At 41.2% G+C, this 21,064-nt stretch overlaps 1 protein-coding gene across 2 annotated transcripts in view; it reads left to right on the plus strand.

Moving 5' to 3' along the window:
* The first annotated feature begins 2,646 nt into the window (after positions 1-2,646).
* SPATA48 (spermatogenesis associated 48) overlaps positions 2,647-21,064 on the plus strand; it is a 52,822-nt gene continuing 34,404 nt past the window's right edge. For both annotated transcript variants that reach the window (XM_019451000.2, XM_019450999.2), the window contains exons 1-2: positions 2,647-3,463; positions 10,253-10,350. In XM_019451000.2, coding sequence (XP_019306545.2) covers positions 2,911-3,463; positions 10,253-10,350 — 651 coding nt within the window. In that variant the 5' untranslated portion in view covers positions 2,647-2,910. The remainder of the gene's footprint in view (positions 3,464-10,252; positions 10,351-21,064) is intronic.

Consider the following 21,064-nt stretch of genomic DNA (forward strand, 5'->3'; position numbering starts at 1 on the left):
GAGCACCGCGGACCGCCCCCCACCCCCCGCCCGCGCCCCTCCCTTTGAGTGCGCGTTGGCGGGCCGAGCGAGGCCGCCTCGTGAGGCTCAGCACCCGGGCCAGCCCTGGGCAGCAGGCGGTGGGAACTGAGTGAGTGGGACGCACGACCACCCGCCGAGGACAGCCTGGTGTCGAATGTCAGCTGCCGGTGTTTGATGGACAGATGGCGCTTGATTGGGAGGGAAGTGCACACGCACCAGGTGGGATCGAAAGTAAGACCTCGCAGCCCCAGAGAGAAGCTTCGTGGGAAGAACAGAGGAAACCACCTTAGAGGAGGTTGACTTCTGTGCTGCACTGAGCCTGGAAGATTGTGTTTTATCACCCAAGTTCAGGAGAGTGTGTGACACCACCTATGAGCATTTATGGCCGCAGCGTGTTTAAGAGAATCGCGCCCAGCTTTTCTGCAGCTGGAAGGAGTCACTTAACGGGAGCAGCGCTACGACAGAAATAGATCTTATGCAGTTGATGCAAACACATCAATGAATGAAGCATAAGCCACTGAGGACAGTGTCTAACAGTGACGTGTAGTGTTCGCTTTAACAGGAAGAAATGAATGCTCCTCAGTGGACTGAAAACAGTCCCTGGATATGCTGGGCTCCAGTGGAGGGATTTAAAATTAACCGCCTAACCACCTAAACCCCTCACTTGGTTGCTAGTGTTATCCCAAAGATTTAACGCCTTTCCAAGTGTTCTGATCACAGATATCACTGCCCCCTGCTGTCTTACAGCTGCCCTGATTTACATATTCGTAGTTAGGCTCTTGTCTGTTTTGCCACCATTTTAACCTCACTCCTAGGACAGTTCCTGGCATACAGTAGGCATTCAAATAGGTATAAATTTAAAAAGAGGGAGAGGGGGAGGGGGGTCCAGGGAGAAAGCAGAAAGCAGAACAAAGCAGAAAGGAACAAAGGCTATTTCTGGAAAAGCACCAGGATGTTCCTTGAGTTTTCTGGCTATTTTTATGCATGTGTTAATTGTTTGGTAAACTGTATACAGTACAGTTTATTTCACTGAGTGGATTTACATCTTTAGAAACTTTTTGTTTTTAGTTCTTTTTTAAAACACTCTTTTTTTTAACTTTTTTTTAATGTTTATTTTTGAGAGAGAGAGACAGAGACAGTGGGAACTGGGGAGGGGCAGAGACAGAGAGGTACAGAGAATATGAAGCAGACTCCAGGCTCTGAGCTGTTGGCACAGAGCCCAACTTGGGGTTTGAACTCCTGAACCATGAGATGATGACATGAGCCGAAGTCAGACACTTAACCAACTGAGCCATCCAGCCTCTCCCCCAAAAGACTTTCTAATCTATATACAGGTTTGAATTAAATTTAGTGTTCTCAAGCATGTTTCAGTATGATTTGGATCCAGCCAGCATTTTGGTCGTATCTTACTGAATAGTGTCCCCAATCACTATGGCTCGGTATATGCCCTGTTAAAACTCCTCTTAATTTTTATAAACTGGTAAACCTGAAAGATACGATTTTTGCCAGCTGGACTTGTGGCTGCTATTGGCTTTTGTTTTCTGCCATTGAGAATTTGTTTCAGTTCATCATCCCTCCTACCTTGTTCTACTGGGTAAATTCCTAATATTCAACCTGAGAGTAGGATGTAATATTGGAGGTTGTAGTTAATGTGTGGTGTGATTATGAAGATGGAAAGCTGATTGCAAGAAATATGAAAGTAGCTTTCTCACTCAAACTTGCATTTTTTTTTTCTCCATTAGGGATGCTGTGAACCCTGTGCCCAAATTCCAATATTTGGAATTCCTGTGGCAGCAGTTTTCATACAAGACCAAATTATCTCATTGAAATGAGCTTTTAAATGACCAATTTGTTAATGGTGTCCTTTTTCGTATGTGAGCTAATAACTGGTATCTTACTCTGTTTTTCAGAAATGCTTTGAAAAATTCCATTGTTCCTATTCTGTACATTGGTAGCAAAAACGCAAAATAATTTAGTGTATTTTAAAGATGAACTTGTGGGGCACCAGGGTGGCTCAAGTCAGTTGAGCATCGGCTCAGGTCATGATCTTGTGGTTCGTGAGTTCGAGCCCCACATCGGGCTCACTGCTGTCAGCCTGTCAGCACAGAGCCTGCTTCAGATCCTCTGTCCCCCTCTCCCTCCCCTCCCCTGCTGGTACTCTCCCAAAAAAATAAATAGATATTTTAAAGATGAACTTGTGCTTTGACTTTAATTACTTATGTTTCTTAAAAATTATGTGCACTGAGTTACCTATGATATAATACATGTTCATTTTTTGCTTTACATTTATATTTATTCAGGTAGTGAGTTTTATAATTTATTAGGTCTATAAGGTAAAAATTTTAGTTAGATATAGATTTTAAAAATATACTGTCAGTTGATTAGCTGCTTTATACTCTTTATTGAATATCATTTACCCATAAAATGTCAAGTTATGGAAAAATTTAGAAATAAGTGACAACTGAGCACCATTTTCCTGAGCAGTGGGGAGGAAACTATCATGAAAACACTACTAACAAGGCCATTTTTGTCTTTCCTAAGAATTAAATTATGACATATACACTAACTTGTCCAATGTGTTACAGTTCTAGCCGTTGCCAAGCAACAAGGACTCTCTTGTGCCAAGCAACAAGGACTCTCTTTTGTTCTATTATTTTCTGTCCTCATCCCTTACTGCCCTATCTACTTCTTTTGGTAGGGAAAAAATATCTACCTTAAAAAAAAAAAGAAGAAAACCTACTCTATCAACATTTAGAAAACCAAATCAACAACTTTAGGTTAGATTAACCAATCCTCAATTATTGGAAATAGTAAGTTTTATAGTAAAAGAGAAAGGCGTCATCAGAAGAGCTTCATTTATAGTCAGCCAAAATTCTAAAGAGCGTGGATATGGATTCACAGTGCACACCTGGAAAGATCAGTATTTCTGAAAGGTCCATCCTTCCAGGAGCAAAGGCTGTTGAGAATGTAGATTACCCGCACTACTGCGATCTCTTAAGAAAAATGAACATGCCTTTTGTGAAAGGCGTCGAGGACAGACATGACCATGGCAGAATTGAAAAGAAATGCAATCCTACTTTTCTTAAGTTTCACCCTTATCCCCCTTCAGTCATGCCAGACTATCATTTACACTATCCTTATCCCCCGCCATATGGGCAAGATTATCCACTATTTCCACTTCGGGATGATGTGCCCTTGGGTGATCCCTGTTCAGGGTTTTTGAGTCCTGGTGGTGATGCTGATTTAAAACCTGGCATTGGCAGAACCATACCAAACCTGGTGGATTTCAGTGACGTGAAACCGCAGCATCGAGTTCCCAGGCCAGACACAGGATTTCAAACAACACTGAAAAGGCAAAAAATTTTATTAGAAGAACTAAAACAAGACAGGAGATGGGATTCCAGGGCAACACCGGACATTTCCATCAGAGCACGACTTGGAGGTAAATAAAGTGGCATGGGCTTTATGATTTTTTTAATGTTTACTTATTTATTTTGAGAGAGACAGCAGGGCAGGGGCAGAGAGAGAGAGAGAGAGAGAGAGAGAATCTCAAGCAGGCTCTGCACTGTCAGCACAGAGCCCTGACCTGCGGCTCGATCCCACAAACCATGAGATCATGACCTGAGCTGAAATCAAGAGTCGATGCTTAACCGACTGAGACCCCCAGGTGCCCCTGGGCTTTATAATTTTTAAACATTCAAACGAGAGAGAAGAGCATGGATATAAGACTCAGTATTTTAAACTTAAAATTATACAGAATAAGGAATTCTTATTTTTTAAAATTATAGATGGTAAGGAAAAGGTAGTAAGAATGATAAGCCTTTTATAAACCTATTTGTAAGAAAATGTATTTTTAAATATATTTTTGACAGAGAGTGCATGTGTGGGAAGTGGAGGGGCAGAGAGAGAGGGAGAGAGAATCCCAAGCAGGCTCCATGCTGTCAGCACAGAGCCTGACACAGGGCTTGATCCCACGAACTGTGAGATCATGACCTGAGCTGAAATCAAGAGTTGGATGCTTAATCGACTGAGTCACCCAGGTGCCCCTAAAAAGATGGCTTTTAAAACGTGCCTTAATTAGGATAAGTGGCCAACACAAAGTGTATATCAGAGAATTTATTCTAGACATGTAGATAACCTAATTTTTCCACAAGAGAATGTATGTTTAGTTTGGATGATTGTATAGCATACCTCCTTATCTGTCTCTCTCCCTTGAAAAATGTCTGCTGATGGTTATGAAAGAGGTCCCAAGAACCAAAATGAAATGGGAAGGTAGTTGGAAGTTGATTTGGGGGTCTGGTAAGAAACAACCCGTCCATAGCCCTGGATACAGAATTGACCCCTTACTGATAGCTATACACTTTATGGTTTCTCTGTAAGAACTCGCAGACAGTGTCACAGGCTTGGTGCAGAACCGGTGAGAAACACTTGCAAAGCAAAGGCACACGGAGGAAGAAAGAGCAGTTCGGAGAGAGAGAAGCAGACGATAAGAGCTAGGCTTTTTCATGTGTGCTTCAGCTGTGGACTCAGCAGGCGGGCTTGGGGGAATTCTCTAGTTTGGCATTTCCACATAAAGAATATGAGTGAAAAAAGTAAAGAATGTGAATGAGGTTCCAGCAATCTATTTTAAGAAGTAAGTGTTTTACAATCCACTTGAAATGCCATCTAGACTGGAAGCTAACGTAATTTGCCCCGAACCGTTGATGAGTTCGGGTCTGTCGTGCAGACACAGGACATCTCACTGATTCAGAGCTAGTGACTATTTTTCGACTCTGTCAAGAAAAGAGCTTGAGCTCAATCTTTTGCTGATGCTTCCGTGTAAAGTAATAGTCATTGTTAAGAGTATGTTTAAAGGAATTGAAGTTGTTTATAAGAGTCCTATTTTAGACAAGTATACCACTTTGCTTACAAGCAGTAAACCCCAGCCTAGTGTAAGTTTCAAGAGCCGTAGTTTTGGTTTGTTTCATTAGGTTTTTCTAAGCTTGGACTCTCAGAACATTATTCCAACAAATTACACGTTGAAGAAATAATTCATCGAAGCTAACTTAAAACTAAAATAGGGTTAACAGACTTTGCACCAACAGTTCAGAACCAAGTGTAGAACTCACTGTCCGAATCAGTACAACAGAGTTCAATTGTCTGTCTAGGCTTGAATCCTAAGAGAAGGCTTACTTGCCCTATCATCCGGGAATAGTTGTTAATCTCTTTATGCCTGTGGATATACATATAAATTCACATACTAGTACTATTTAATAAGGTAATAATGAGGACTATTTAATATAATTCGCATAAAGATATCTGGCATGAAGGAATGGACGAATAAATGTTAGCTCTTACAAAGTCCAGAATTTTCAATTCCTTGGCAATAAGAGTACTTCTCTTATAAAATCATTAGGATTAAATGAATTAAGACATGTAGAGCACGAAACAAAATTCCTGGAACCCAGTTCAAGCATTCAGTTGATAGTAGCTGTTAATATTGGCTATTAGAGTTTCAAGGAGTAATACCGGCCAGCTGTGGACTGGGTTCGATATAATTTGTCCAAATTTTCAATGATTTTGTAGATCTTGGAAATAATCATTAATTATCAGTAGTAAGTACTTTCAGTTTTTAGCAAACCCAAATACACATAATGTCGAATACATTCTGATAAAGGACATATTTGTAGAATTAATTATATCACACACCAGTACGCTTTTCAGTGGGCGTTCATAAATACCAAAACAATATCGTAAAAGATTATATTGCCGATTTCTTGCCCTATTCCGACTTTGTCTAGACATTTAACTGGGTTCAATACTTTTTTGTTCCTAGCTGGCTTTCTTTATCATATACCAGTCAGGTATTTTAAACTTATCCTAATTATATTCAAACCCTTCATTGGTCTTTTTGCCTCTAATTACAACAGATGACTCATCTTCCTTATCACAGAGAAAATAGAGGTTGCCTGTATCACATCTTTGATTTTCCTACATTCAGCTTCCTAATATCAATACTTCTAACTCCTTGTATATCTTATTACCTTTTTTAGCCACCGGCTTAGCCCAAGCTACTAAAAGAAAATACCATAGGATGTGTGGCTTAAACAAGACGTGTTTACTTCTCACAGTTCTGAGGGCTGGGAAGTCCAGGATAGAGGTGCCAGCTAATTTGGTTCCTGGTGAGATCCCTTTTTCTGGCTTGCAGAGGACATGCTTCTTCCTGTTTCCTCATTTGGCGAGAGAGAGAGACAGCTCTAGTCTCTCTTCCTCTTTTTTTTTTTTTTTATAAGGATAGTAATCCTATTATGGGAACCACACCCTCAAGACCTTATCTAAACCTGATTACCCCCCAAAGGCCCAACCTTCAAATACCATCACACTGGGGGTAAAAGTTTCAACATGTGAATTTGGGGGGCATCCAAACCTTTGCTCTATAACAATCAACCATTTTTAAGTGCATGGTTTATTGGCATTAAGTACATTATTATGAAACCTTCACCACCATTCATCTCCTTAAGTCTTTTCTTCTTAAAAACCTGAAACTCTGGGGGCGCTTGGGTGGCTTAGTCAGTCAAGCATCCAACTTCAGCTCAGGTCATGATCTCACAGTTCTTGGGTTTGAGCCCTGCATCGGTCTCTGTGCTGACAGCTCAGAGCCTGGAGCCTGCTTTGGATTCTGATTCTGTGTCACCCTCTCTCTGTCTTTCCCTCCCACCCTCTCTCTCCCTCCCTCTCTCTCTCTCCAAAATAAATAAACATTAAAAAAAAATTTTTTAAAAACCCTGAACTCTGTACCCATTAAATATTAACTTCTTATCTCCTCCTCTTCTCCCAGCCCCTGGCAATCACCATTTTTCTTTCTGTCTCAGAATCTGGCTACTCCAGAAAATATACCTTTGTATGATTTTGGTCTTTTAAAATTTATGAACACTTGTTTCGTGGCCTACAATGTAATCCATTGTATAGAATGTCCATGTGCACTTGAGAAAAATGTGTGTTCTGCTTGGGTATTCTGTTGGCGTGCTCTGTATATGTCTTTTGGGTCAAATTGTTACTGTTTGAGTGCTGTGTTTCCTTATTGATCATTGTCTAGTTGTTCTCCCCATTATTTAAAGTTGAATGTTGGAGTCCCCAACTATTATTATAGAGTTATTTCTGCCTTCGATTCTGTCAGTATTTGCCCATGTACTTGGAAGGTCTGATGTTGGGTGCATATAAATAAAGTATAAAGTAGAAAACACAAGAACAGGAAAAATCAACTAAACCTTAAGTTGGTTCTTTGAGAATGACAAAATTGACCTACCTTTAGCTATGTTGAGAAAGAAACTTCAGAGAAGACCACTACCAAGGATATTTTAGATGTTGAAGAAACACATCTCTAGCCATTAGAGGAGGAAAACACATGAATAAGAAAATATACAGGGGTGCCTGGGTGGCTCAGTCAGTTGAGTGTCTGACTCTTGGTTTCAGCTCAGATCATTATCTCACGGTCATGAGATAGAGCCCCAAGTTGGGCTCCATCCTAAGCATGGAGCCTGCTTGATATTCTCTCTCTCTCTCTCTCTCTTTCTCTCTCTCTCTCTCTCTCTTTCTCACACCCCCCCCCCAATCATTTGCACACTCTGTCTCTCAAAATAACTAAATAAATATTTCCAAGAAAAAAAAAGATAAAAAATATACAGAGAATACTCCTTAAATATTTCTTTTAAGGTTTTGTTTCTTGGGGTGCCTGGGTAGGCTCAGTCAGTTAAGGTCATCGGCTCAGGTCATGATCTCACGGTGGTGAGTTCGAGCCCTGCGCCAGGCTCTGTGCTGACAGCTCAGAGCCTGGAGGCTGCTTTGGATTCTGTGTCTCCCTCTTTCTCTCTCTGCCCCTCCCCTGCTCATGCTTATGCTCTGTCTCTGTCTCTCTCTCTCTCAAAAATAAATAAACATTAAGAAAAATTTAAGGTTTTGTTTCTTTAAAACCATCACATTATAGAAGTATTTTATGATAAAAATGATAGGTCCTATGGAAAAATACCATTTGTGGCAGACCCCTCCAAACTCATACACTTTCATGTGTTGCACAAAACTCACAATGACCATATCACAGTCGCAGACATGTCCCATCTCTAACAAGGGAAGAACTAATACAACATCTTCCTTGACAAGGGACTTGATACTTGTTTGGTGGCATGAAAGTGGTGAAATGAGACTATGCGTAATGAAGAAAAGGTGTGTGATCGCTGCTCCTGAATGTGGCCTTTGGCAGCTCACTGCTTTCAGTGTGTGCCTGCCCTTTTCCCCACCAGGGCATGAGGTCTGTTTCTTGCCCACGTTGTCTCTGGGCTCTAGCCTACAAGACATCATTAGCAACCATGATGTAAGTGGAGCCTGACTTCAGGACTTGCACATTGGGATTAGTCCTCTAGGGATTCTTCCTCCGGATTCTCAGTGACTATTTTGTGACAAATCCAGCATGGGCCCATAGGAAAAACAAACAAACAAACAAACAAACAAACAAACAAACAAGGCACTGGTCAGCAGGCCGAGCTGAGCTCCCACTGGCCAGCCATGTGAGGGAGATGATTTGGGACCGCATGAGCTCTCCCAAGCTACGCCACATGACATACAACCCCTGCCTGGCCTCAGAGTCCTGGGAGATGATGAATGGTTGTTTTAAGACACTAGGTTTTGGAGTGGTTTCTTCTGCAGCCACAGAGTGTGAAACAAGGTAATGGCAATGCCATCGTCTTACTTAGATGTGAGCGTAGCGACCCTGATGTGAGCAGCTGAGATTCATTGTCCTGTTTCCTGTCTCCTACTCTGCCTTAAAAATCACATTTTAGGTTTTGTTGTTTTCCTACTTTCCTCTTTGGTCAATGACAGCAAATCGGAAGGACACCACAGAGTGCCATCCTGCTGCGGTGGGCACAACGGTCTTCTGGAGGGTTTCCTTTGGCCAGCTGGCTGTCACCGACAGAATTATCCTTGTTCTCAAAATGGAAATAACCATGGGCTTCAGCACGACCTTTCTCACTTGGCCTTGACCTCCTGCCTCTGCCTCTGCCTCTGCCTCTGCCTCTGTATTTTCTCTTCCTGCGGTGACAAAGTGCCGCAAACTTAGCAGCCTGACAAACCCATTTATTAGCACCCAGTTTTGTGAGAAAGTCTAGGCAGACTCAACTGGGTTTTCTTTCTTTTTAATTTTTCAATTTTTTAAATTATTTTTTTTAATGTTTATTTTTGAGAGAGAGAGAGAGAGAGAGCAGGGGAGGGGCAAAAAGAGACAGAGACACAGAATCCAAAGCAGGCTCCTGGCTCTGAGCTGTCAGCACAGAGCCTGACGTGGGACTCAAACCCATGAACAGCGAGATCGTGACCCGAGCTGAAATTGGACGCGTAACTGAGTGAGCCACCCAGGCACCCCTCAACTGGGTTTTCTATTCAGGATCTAACTGCTGAAGCCTACAGTGTCTGGGGAAAATCGACTTCAGGCTCATTCAGTTTGTGCAGAATCTGGTTCCGGGCATCAGAGCTGTCACAGCCAGGGACACTCTGCTCCCTCAGGCTACCTGTGCTCCTCCTCACGAGGCCTCCTCTGTCTTCCAAGTCAGCAGTGGTGTGTCCAGGCCTTCTCAGACTCTAATCTTTCTGACTTCCCCTTTGTCAAGGTTAGATCAAGAGTTGTCTTCGGGGAGATAGTCTCAACTCCCCACAGTCTGGCTGGGCCAGTATTCTTCCTCCACACGCCCACAGAGCTCAGAGCCCAACTATCCTTACAGTTGCTACACGACACTGCAATGATCTACTTACACGACTGTCGTTGCTCTTTTTTCAGGAGCGCCTCAAACCCAGGAACCCCCTCTTCCGTCTCTGCATATCTATTTCCACTTACGGCGCAGTAGATATTTGTTGAAGTCTGTGTGTGTATTTGCTAGTGTCTTAGAACTTCTATCAGTTAGGTAAGTTATCTACATGGTAACTAGACTCCTTTGTGTGGCCACCGTCCCCGACCGCACACTCATCTGCAGATTCATGGTACCCAACAGGCCTCTTCTAGTAATGAGTGATACATACCAAGTAATTCCACATCGTTATAATTACCCTAAGATGGAAATTCAGCTCTCACTGCTGAGAAAAGTTGTTAGGTATTCCACCGAAACGTCAATTAACGTCATTTCTAATAGGAAATACTTCTGGCGGAAGAAAAGATTTCTAGTACACCTTTAAAAACCCAAAGTACATACATTTATTTTTTTTTCAGGTTGGACAAGCCCACTGAAAGTTACTCCTTTACCACCTCGTCACGAAGCATTCTCAATAAATCACACATATGTATTTGATGAAGAACCATCATGCACGGTAAGATTGTCTTATGGGATGGGGTTACACAATATTTGCAATTCATTTCATTGTCTGTGTATTTGATATTTTATGCCCTGGAAAAAAAAAAAATAGCTACTGTTTATAAAGTACTTCTTACGTGCCAGGCACCGTGTAGCCCTTCACAATGATTGTGTGTCATGTGTTATCGTTTGTCGTCCTGTAGCAATACTGTGGGGGAGGAGAGAGCAGGAAATGCTGGTAGTGCCCAACCCAGATGCCCTTTCCTGGCAAGGGCACCCTCCTCCAGTAGCCATGAGTGGTGGCCACCAAATGCCTGATGGCCACCAGCCTGGAAGACTGCGCCCTCCTACACGGTCTCCTCAGACTTTGGCCAATGGCTGACTGACTTCCTAGAGGAAACACACCTGAAACTAAGCTGGGTCCACATTCTCACTAACCTCTTTCCCCCTAGGGTGCTCCGACAGTGTATTACTTGAGTGAAAATCTTGCTTCCATCCCTGCTTCTGGACAAGGCAGTATTGTTATTCCCACCTTACTTGAGAAAGCTAATGCCCAGTGATGTTACATAACTGACTTTTTAATTTAATTTCAAGTTCGTTAACATACAGTGTAGTCTTGGCTTTAGGAGCAGAACCCAGTGATTCATCTCTTACCTATGACACCCAGTGTTCACCCTGAAAAGTGCCCTCCTTTTATTGCCTGTCATCCATTTAACCCATCCCCCCACCTGCCTCCCCTCCAGCAACCCTCAGTTTGTTCTCTGTATTAAAGAGTCTCTTATTGGGGCACCTGGGTGGCTCAGTCAGTTAAGCGGCCGACTTCGGCTCAGGTCATGATCTCACAGTCCGTGAGTTCGAGCCCCGCGTCGGGCTCTGTGCTGCCAGCTCAGAGCCTGGAGCCTGTTTCAGATTCTGTGTCTCCCTCTCTCTGACCCTCCCCTGTTCATGCTCTGTCTCTCCCTGTCTCAAAAATAAATAAAATGTTTAAAAAATTTTATAAAAAAAAAAGAGTCTCTTATTTTAACTGCACACTAAGTATGAAACCAAAGTTTAAACCTGGGTATCTTTCTGAATTTAATGATTATGTTATTAATCATTTTTCTATGTGGATTTTATTGGCTCTAAACTCTTGCTATTTCAATGACTGGAAGAATACCCAAGGGATATACAGACAGCTCAAGGATTTTTCTTTTTTTAAAAAATAGCTTGGGGCATCTGGGAGACTTAATTGGTTAAACATCCGACTTCGGCTCAGGTTATGATTTCACAGTTCTTGGGTTTGAGCCCTGCATCGGTCTCTGTGCTGACAGCTCAGAACCTGGAGCCTGCTTCAGATTCTGTGTCTCCCTCTTTCTCTGCCCCTCTCCTGCTCATGCTCTGTCTCTGTCTCTCTCAAATATAAATAAACATTAAGAAAAAAATTAAGAAAAAACCCCAGCTCTATTGAGACACATTTCATATACCACAAAAGTCATCCATTTAAAGTGTTCAATGTTTTTTTTTTACATTTTTAAAAATTAAGTTTAGTTTTGAGAGAGAGAGAGAAAGTGTGAGTGGGGGAGGGACAGAGAGAAAAGGAAAGAGAAAGAATCCCAAGCAGGCTCCGCACTGTCAGCACCAGAGCCTGATGTGGGACTTGAACCCACGAACCATGAAATCATGACCTGAGCTGAACTTGGACACTTAACCAACTGAGCCACCCAGGTGCCCTAAAGCGACTGATGTATTTTTAAAGGTGCGCACGAAATGGAGCAACGTCACCACAATCTAATTCTAGAACATTTTCATCTCCCCAGAAAGAAACCCCATAGCCATTAGCAGTAAAGATGTGAATACTTCTAAGGAATCAGTGTCCATTTCCATGACCCCCATATGTATTCCTTTCCACAATTGATCTCTGCTTGTGGATTTATCTGTAACTGTCGTGTTAGATTTAGTTCTACTTTTCCCATGTCTTCCTTCACGATTGCAGAGACTGATTCGGCCACAGAGGGGATTGGGGCACACGTCCCACAACTGTCAGTTGTACCACAACGAGTGGCGAAGGAACCAAAAGGGTCCCTCAAAATCCATATCATCAGTGCCTCCTTTATCTAGATGCCATCCAGCCATGCCGGACTTCCTGCTTTTCCTTGTCTACAGAGTTTTCTTTATAAGAAAATCTTGCCCTTAGAAATGGGGTGGCTCAGTTGGTTGAGCGTCTGACTTCAGCTCAGGTCATGATCTCGCAGCTTATGAGTTCGAGCCCTGCATCGGGCTCTGTGCTGACAGGGCAGAGCCTGGAGCCTGCTTCAGATTCTGTCTCCCTCTCTCTCTGCCCCTCCCCCACTCATGCTCTGTCTCTCTCTTTATCTCTCTCTCTGTCAAAAATAAACAAACATTTTAAAAAAGAAGAAACGGGGGTAATTTGGCCTGTTTTGAGCCATTCTAAATTCAGATAAAATGCGGAATGTGGTTGAAAGGATAAAGAAAACTTGTACTTACTAGTTTCACTCATTCCATCTCCAGACTTTTCAAAGAATCCATTGCTCCTGTAGGTAAGTCCTTTGAGAGCAAATCAAAGTAAACATTTTAAGAAATGAAAGGCATTGGTGCCTTTTGTTTTTCATTTAAGCTGCAAATTCATGGCAAGTCTCCATGTTTTATCTAGTTACCTATTTTAGAATTAGACTACTGAAGTAAGTGCTTGTCATGTAAAGGCTTATTAGCATCTTTATTTAAATTCAAAATAAGTTTAGACTTCTTCTCGCAGAAAATAAATCTGGATATTTTATTTCCAGTAGTAGAAACTAACCAGGTAACATGGGGCAATACTTCTAATGGGAAACAACTAGATTAATATTTTGCTTTTATTAAAATATCAAGGGGCGCCTGGGTGGCTCAGTCGGTTGAGCGGCCGACTTCGGCTCAGGTCACGATCTCGCGGTCCGTGAGTTCGAGCCCTGCGTCGGGCTCTGTGCTGACAGCTCGGAGCCTGGAGCCTGTTTCAGATTCTGTGTCTCCCTCTCTCTGCCCCTCCCCCGTTCATGCTCTGTCTCTCTCTGTCTCAAAAATAAATAAACGTTAAAAAAAATTTAAAAAAAAATATCAAAAAGCTAATAAGGTAGAAGTGATTGGGTCAGCGAAAGGATGGAAACTTTAAAATGTAAGCCTAGCACTCAGGGCCACTTTGGCCATACAGGAATTTGCCATTCTAGAAGGGAAAGCTAAAACTCTGAGCCGGATCTTTGGTGGTCTCAGAAGTATAAAAGATCAAAAGTTGGAACTGATCTCTGAAAAACAATCCACTGCTTTGGGAGGAATACCTGGAGGCTGGTTTCTTAGAAAAAGGATGCATCAATAGGAAAAAGCCCTTAACCAGACTAAAGCCTGGCTTGGTCCGAGTAAATGAGAAAACTCTAAGTCTTGAACTGGTATTGAGGTGATCTTAGATTCTTATCATTCTCAGGATGCCGGCAGACAGAAACAAAACTTCTCTGGAGAAAGATAATATGTGACTAAGCCTTAAATTATTTCCATCAATAATGTTTTAAAATAAAATGTCCAGCATACAATCAATAGTAACCAAACACGTAAAGAGAAAGGGCACCGTGAATTAGAATCAGCAGAATGAAAGAAAACAGAAAGACACACATTGATTCTAGACATTGAAAATATGCAAGGAGAGAAAAGGTGAGTTCAGAATTTTTGTAAAGAAATTAAAAATTACGAAATGGGAAATTAGGAAATTGAGGGGAAAGGAGTTCCAGAACTGAAGAATATCATAAACAGAGAACAGGGCAAGTGAGCACAGTAGCTGATCTGACGCTGGTGGAGAGAATTGGAGAGCTAATAGGTAAATGAGGAGACACCATTCATGATAAAGCAAAAATGCACAAAAAAAAATGGAAAATACGAAGTGAGAGTAAGAAACATGTAGGAAACAGTGACAAAGAGGAACGTGTATTTATTTGAAATCCCAAATGTATAGACGAATAGGACAGAAGCAGTATGTGAAGATGTAACTACTGTATCTACCGTGTGCCCATCTCTGGGGGGTTCCTGGAGGGTGCCCTCACATTCCCTGCTGTACATGGAGAGTTAAGGCCCCGCACAGGCACCAGATCCCACAGCAACAGCTTGTCAGTGTTCCTCCCAGCACCACGGCAAACAGCAGCCCAATTTTCAAGAGAGAGAGATCCAAAACATGGAAGACACAAGAATGGAAAGAAATAGGAAATTCCCGAAAATTTTGTTCACATTGTTTATGGTAATTGCATTGCTCAGAATCTGGACCTCAGCAGGCTTTTTTTGTTAGCTCTTGTGAAATTTGAAGAAATTCTAGGAAGTTGAGGCATTTATGATGTTGACAGCAATGAAGGACCTTAATGCGGATGAACAATGCTGAAGTATTAGGACATAAAGGAACATCTCCTTCAATGTCTTGTCATAGAACCTAAGAAATATCTAGCATTTGTAGAGAAATTTCCATTGAGTCAGACTTCAGAAACACTGATGAATTCAAATAGGAAATGTAGTCCCTTCCTTATGAAACAGTACACACAAAACATGCAGAGAATAGAAATAGAAGATTCGCCAGCAAGAGAAAAGCTCCTATAAAGATTTGCTTTGACGGGCGCCTGGGTGGCTCAGTTGGTTGAGCATCGGACTTCATCTCAAGTCATGATTTCATGGTCCATGAGTTCGAGCCCTGCGTCGGGCTCTGTGCTGACAGCTCAGAGCCTGGAGCCTGCCTCGGATTCTGTGTCTCCCTCTCTCTCTGCCCCTCTCCCACTTGTGCTCTGTCTCTCTCTCTCTATCAAAAATAAATAAACATTAAAAAAATTAAAAAAAAAAGATTTGAGAAAACCGTGTAAACAATAAACTTCAAGATCTGCAAACGTTTCATAAAGAAATTGAAGATATATAACATATAGAAATGGCAGCTTATAAGACCTATCAGGAACTGGAAGCGATGGGTTTTAGAGAAAAATCCAGATTCCAATGAAAGATGATACCATGGTATCAATGATATACCAAAATGCTGAAGAACTCGAAGAGAGCACAGATTTCAGAATCTTGGCCCCTTCAAGGGGAGGACCAATCTTACCCACACATTACACACCAACCTTATCAAGACATGACCCACGGGACACAGGTGATTGTGACAGACCTCATGAACTCTGCAAAGTTCACAATAAAAGATATTTTAAATGAACTGTGACCAATTCTAATTTAGTGGACTTTTTAGAAGTAAAAAAATTGATGTGATTTTTGCCTTCCCACATGCCTTCTCTTTGCCAGGAGAGCCATTGTTTTTATGTGCTTGTTTGTTCTGCCTGTAACACAGCTCTTATTCTTACCAAGATTTACATGTTCAAGAGAGACATAGAAATTACATCAATGATATAGCAACAGTTGATTTGGCAAAGATCCAATACATATTATTGTACAACACTAACAATGGTAGGTTGACTTCGATGACCTCTATGTTAAACATAGATTTTTTTTTTAATCTGTAAAGACACTGAAATATCTGTTCATGACTCTTGCTGATAAGAGTCACTGTAAACTGTGTGGCAATTAATAGGACAACTGGATATTGGGGGATTTAGTATAGACAAAACTCATATAGTAGAATAAGGCAGCACAATTAGTTAATAAATATAAATATAAATATAAATATAAATATAAATATAAATATAAATATACTGGGGCAACTTGTTAGTAATAATACACACACACACACACACACACACACACACACACACAAGTGTACCTTCTTGCAAGGACCATTCGTAAAATTACCACGTATCATAAGACAACCTGGAAATTTTCAAATATTTCATTTTTAAATTTTTTGGCTTAGATGTTTATTTTTTTTACTTTAATTTCAGTATTATTAACACACAGTGTTGTATTAGTTTCAGGTGTACAATATAGTGATTCAATAATTCCTTACATTACTCAAATAGTTTATTTTATTTTTTAATGTTTATTTCTTTTTGAGAGAAAGAGAGAGACAGAGCATGAGAGAGGCAGAGAGAGAAGGAGACATAGAATCTGAAGCAGGCTCCAGGCTCTGAAATGTCGGCACAGAGCCCGATGCGGGGCTTGAACTAACGAACCGTGAGATCGTGACTTGAGCTGATGTCAGACACTTAACCGACTGAGCCACCCAGGTACCCCTCAAATATTTTAAATCACACAGAGTATGTTCTTTGACCACAAGACCATTATAACAGATCAAAACCCCTAGAAAATCATACGTTTGGAAATATAAAAATGTATTTATGGACATGAGTCATGGGCCAAAGGAAAAACATAAGGAAAATGGAAAATGTCTTAAACTGAATGATAACAGCAATATCATAGAAAAATGTGTGGGAATTAACTATAATAATGCCTAGAGGAAAATATATAATCTTTGATGGTTATGTAACAACAGAAGAAAACCTGAAAATTCAAAAACTGATCAAGTTAGTAAAACATGGCAAAATCCATTTTTTTTATAACGTACAAACCCCGCACCTTCAACATGTCTAGGACACAGAGAAATACTAAACTTTGAATGACTGCAAGTTAAAAAAAAAGAAAACATAAAATCCTAAAAAGTCATGCTTCAAGCACTTAACAGAAGCTTTTTTTCCGGTAAATGAGGACAGTCTTGGAAAACGCGTGGTAGAGAGAAGCCAGCCTACTACTGATCTAACAACCACCGCTAGAAAGATAGACTCTGTCTGCAGAGAAGGAATTTAAAAGCATACACGACTTGAGGTGGCAGTCTTTGAAAGGCATTAATTGTTTAAAAGAGAGAGTCGCCTTTTGGAGGTTGAGTGATGAAAAGGAAAAAATAAATAAATAAGGGAAAGAGTGAAAGTTAGTATTCTGAAAGGCAAAGAATGAATTGAGTGGAGGTGACACAACCCCTTTGATAACAATTGCCTGGGAGCCTGGGTGGCTCAGTCCGTTGAAAGACCGACTTCAGCTCAGGTCATGATCTCACGGTTTGTGAGTTCGAGCCCCGCGTGGGGCTCTGTGATGACAGCTCGGAGCCTGGAGACTGCTTCGGATTCTGTGTCCCCTCTCTCTCTGCCCCTCCCCCGCTCATGCTCTGTCTCTCTCTGTCTCAGAAATAAATAAACATTTGAACAAAAAACAATTGCCTTCCAGGAGGAAACAACTTTATTAGAGAAAATGCTGTACTTCGCCACACGGACAGAAGAGGGCAGCATTGAACTAAGAATATCGTGAACCACCCCAACTCCATCAAGTGAATGAAAGAAAACGTGATAAATCTATTCGAAGAAACTATAACAAAAGAATCGAAATAAGAACCAAAATACCTTAGTAAGAATACATCATACCAAATCAACTATAAAACAGAAGAAAACTGTATTGTAACACTCCAAACTGAGTTACGTGTTTCAAACAAGCATCTGAGGATATGAAAAGCTGTCTTGATACAGATTTTGAAACTTAAATACAAATAAAATTGACAGTGAAAAAAAATGAAAGAAATGGAAAATTCATTCAGAAGCTAAGGATCGCACTATGCCCAAAGGGAAATATATTCATATAAAAATTTAAGAAGGGACACTGAAGAAAGGCAGGCAATCACCCAAGAGAAAACCGGAGATGAAGAATCAGTTAAAAATATCTGACTGAGGAGCACCTGGGTGGCTCAGTGGTTAAGCACCCAACTCTTGATTTCAGCTCAGGTTGTGATCTCGCGGTTCATGAGTTCGAGCCCCATGTCGGGCTCTGTGCTGACAGCTCGGAGCCTGCTTGGGATTCTCTCTCTCCCTCTCTCTCTACTCCTCCCCGCTCATGTGCACTCTCTCTCTCAAAATAAATAAATAAACATTAACAAAAAAGAAAATCCTTTCTCCAAAGTTAGAAAATGAACAGCTATGTAAACCAAAAGAAAGTACAACAAGAAATTTTAAAAAATAAGAGAAGAAAGTGAGTGAAGTGTAGATGAAATGAAATAGCAGCTGTTGCCTTTACTTTTCTGCCTTAAACAGAGAAAATTGGACACAATATGAGAAATAATAGTTTGCAAACACTAGAGAAAAGGTAGTGACAGATTGCAATCTCTAAGGAAGGGAAAATATGTGAACCCTCCGATTTCACCAGGTTACTCCCTGGAGGCAATTTCTGAACAACAGTCAAGTCCATACACACCTTTAGGCTCTTGTTCAGTTGAGGTGACAGAGATTGGGGCTCTGGGGCATCCAAAAGTTTGTGGACCAGGGCACCAGAGAGGTGGGGGCTGCAGAGAGAGTGCTCTGGAGAGCTGGGGAGGAAAATGTGCAGCCCTGTGAGCACTGATCTGTGCACTGACAAGAGGAAAGTACTGGAATTTGGGAAAGACCAGACCTGCTGTAGAGAACTGCATGATCATTCTCTGAAGCTCCAACAGCGCAGGGGATGGTTCAAGTGCCCACAAAACTGGAATGAAGATACCTTGGAGGACACAGGACGTCAGTCAGGATCTTCAGAAGGATGTCACTTTTGTAGTCAGGCTTTCTTAACCCTACTCCAAAGGTTCCTGTGGACCTGCTCTGACAGGTTAAAGGCAACCCTCAAAAACATCCATGGACTTTCAGTACTTAACTTTGTGCTGGAACATATTCTAACACTACTTAAGAATAAAAAAGTTAATAGAGAACCCAAAAATGGACCCACAAACGTATGGTCAACTCATCTTTGACAAAGCAGGAAAGAATATCCAATGGAATAAAGACAGTCTCTTCAGCAAGTGGTGCTGGGAAAACTGGACAGCGACACACAGAATGAGCCTGGACCACTTTCTCACACCATACACAAAAAGAGTCAAAACGGATGAAAGACCTAAATGTAAGACAGGAAGCCATCAAAATCCTTGAGGAGAAAGCAGGCAAAAACCTCTTTGATCTTGGCCACGGCAACTTATACTCAACACGTCTCCAGAGGAAAGGGAAACAAAAGCAAAAATGAACTACTGGGACCTCATCAAAATAAAAAGCTCCTGCACAGTGAAGGGTAGGAAACAATCAGCAAAACTAAAAGGCAACCAACAGAATGGGAGAAGATATTTGCAAATGACATACCAGATAAAGGGTTAGTATCCAAAATCTATAAAGAATTTATCAACCTCAACACCCAAAAATCAAATCATCCAGTGAAGAAATGGGCAAAAGACATGAATAGACATTTCTCCAAAGAAGACATCCAGATGGCCAACTGACACATGAAAAAGTGCTCCACATCACTCATCATCAGGCAAATACAAATCGAAACCACAATGAGATACCACCTCACACCTGTCAGAATGGCTAATGTTAACAACTCAGGCAACAACAGATGTTGGCGAGGATGCGGAGAAAGAGGATCTCTTTTGCATTGCTGGTGGGAATGCAAACTGGTGTAGCCACTCTGGAAAACAGTATGGAGTTTCCTCAAAAAATTAAAAATAGAACTACCCTAGGACCCAGAAATTGCACTACTAGGTATTTATCCAAGGGATACAGGTGTGCTGTTTCAAAGGGACACATGCACCTCCATGTTTATAGCAGCACTATCAACAATAGCCAAAGTATGGAAAGAGCCCAAATGTCCATCGATGGATGAATGGATAAAGAAGATGTGGTATATATATATATATATATATATATATATATATATATATATACACACACAATGGAGTATTACTTGGCAATCAAAAAGAATGAAATCTTGCCATTTGCAACTACATGGATGGAACTGGAGGGTATTATGCTAAGTGAAATTAGAGAAAGATAAATATATGACTTCATGCATGTGAGGACTTTAAGAGACAAAACAGATGAACAGAAGGGAAGGGAAACAAAAATAATATAAAAACAGGGAGGGGGACAAAACATAAGAGACTCTTAAATATGGAGAACAAACAAGAGGTTACTGGAGGGGTTGTGGGAGGCGGGATGGGCTAAATGGGTAAGGGGCATTAAGGAATCTATTCCTGAAATCATTGTTGCACTATATGCTAACTAATTTGGATGTAAATTTAAAAACAATAATATTTTTAAAAAAAGAATAAAACAAGTTATGGGGCGCCTGGGTGGTTCAGTTGGTTAAGCGTCCAACTTCAGCTCAAGTCATGATCTCATAGTTTGTGGGTCCGAGCTCTGCATCAGGCTCTGTGCTGACAGCTCAGAGCCTAGATCCTGCTTCAGATTCTGTGTCTCCTTCTCTCTCTCTGTCTCTCTCTCTGTCTCTCTCTCTTTCTCTCTGCCCCTCCCCTGCTTGTGCATCCTCTCTCTCCCTCAAAAATTAATACATCAACATTAAAAACAAAGAATAAAACAAGTGTTAGCAACCAACAACCCAACGTTTAAAATAGGTACTCAATAGAAATTAATTTTCATGCCAAGAAGTAGGGGACTAGTTCCCATACTCAGGAGGAACGGTCAATCAAGAACACGGGACCTGGAAGTGGTGGACAGGAAGGAGCAAGCAGACAAGGACGTGTGCAAACACAGCTATTACACACACGTTCCATGCATTCAGATGGTGAAGGAAACCACAACCACAGACATGAGGAAAATGCATGGTGTAAACAGGACTCAAGAGGCCATTTAGACATGAAAAACACGATACAATGAAAGATAAATGGATACACGTTTCAAAGCAGATCAGACACTGCAGGCTAAAAGATCAGCAAAGTTGAAAATGTAGCAACAGAAACTATCCAAAGTAAAACAGAAAATGTATAAGTAAAACACCAG

Source organism: Panthera pardus, unplaced genomic scaffold (genome assembly GCF_024362965.1).
Source record: "Panthera pardus isolate Hobbes unplaced genomic scaffold, ASM2436296v1 HiC_scaffold_8, whole genome shotgun sequence".
NCBI classification, from domain to species: domain Eukaryota; kingdom Metazoa; phylum Chordata; class Mammalia; order Carnivora; family Felidae; genus Panthera; species Panthera pardus.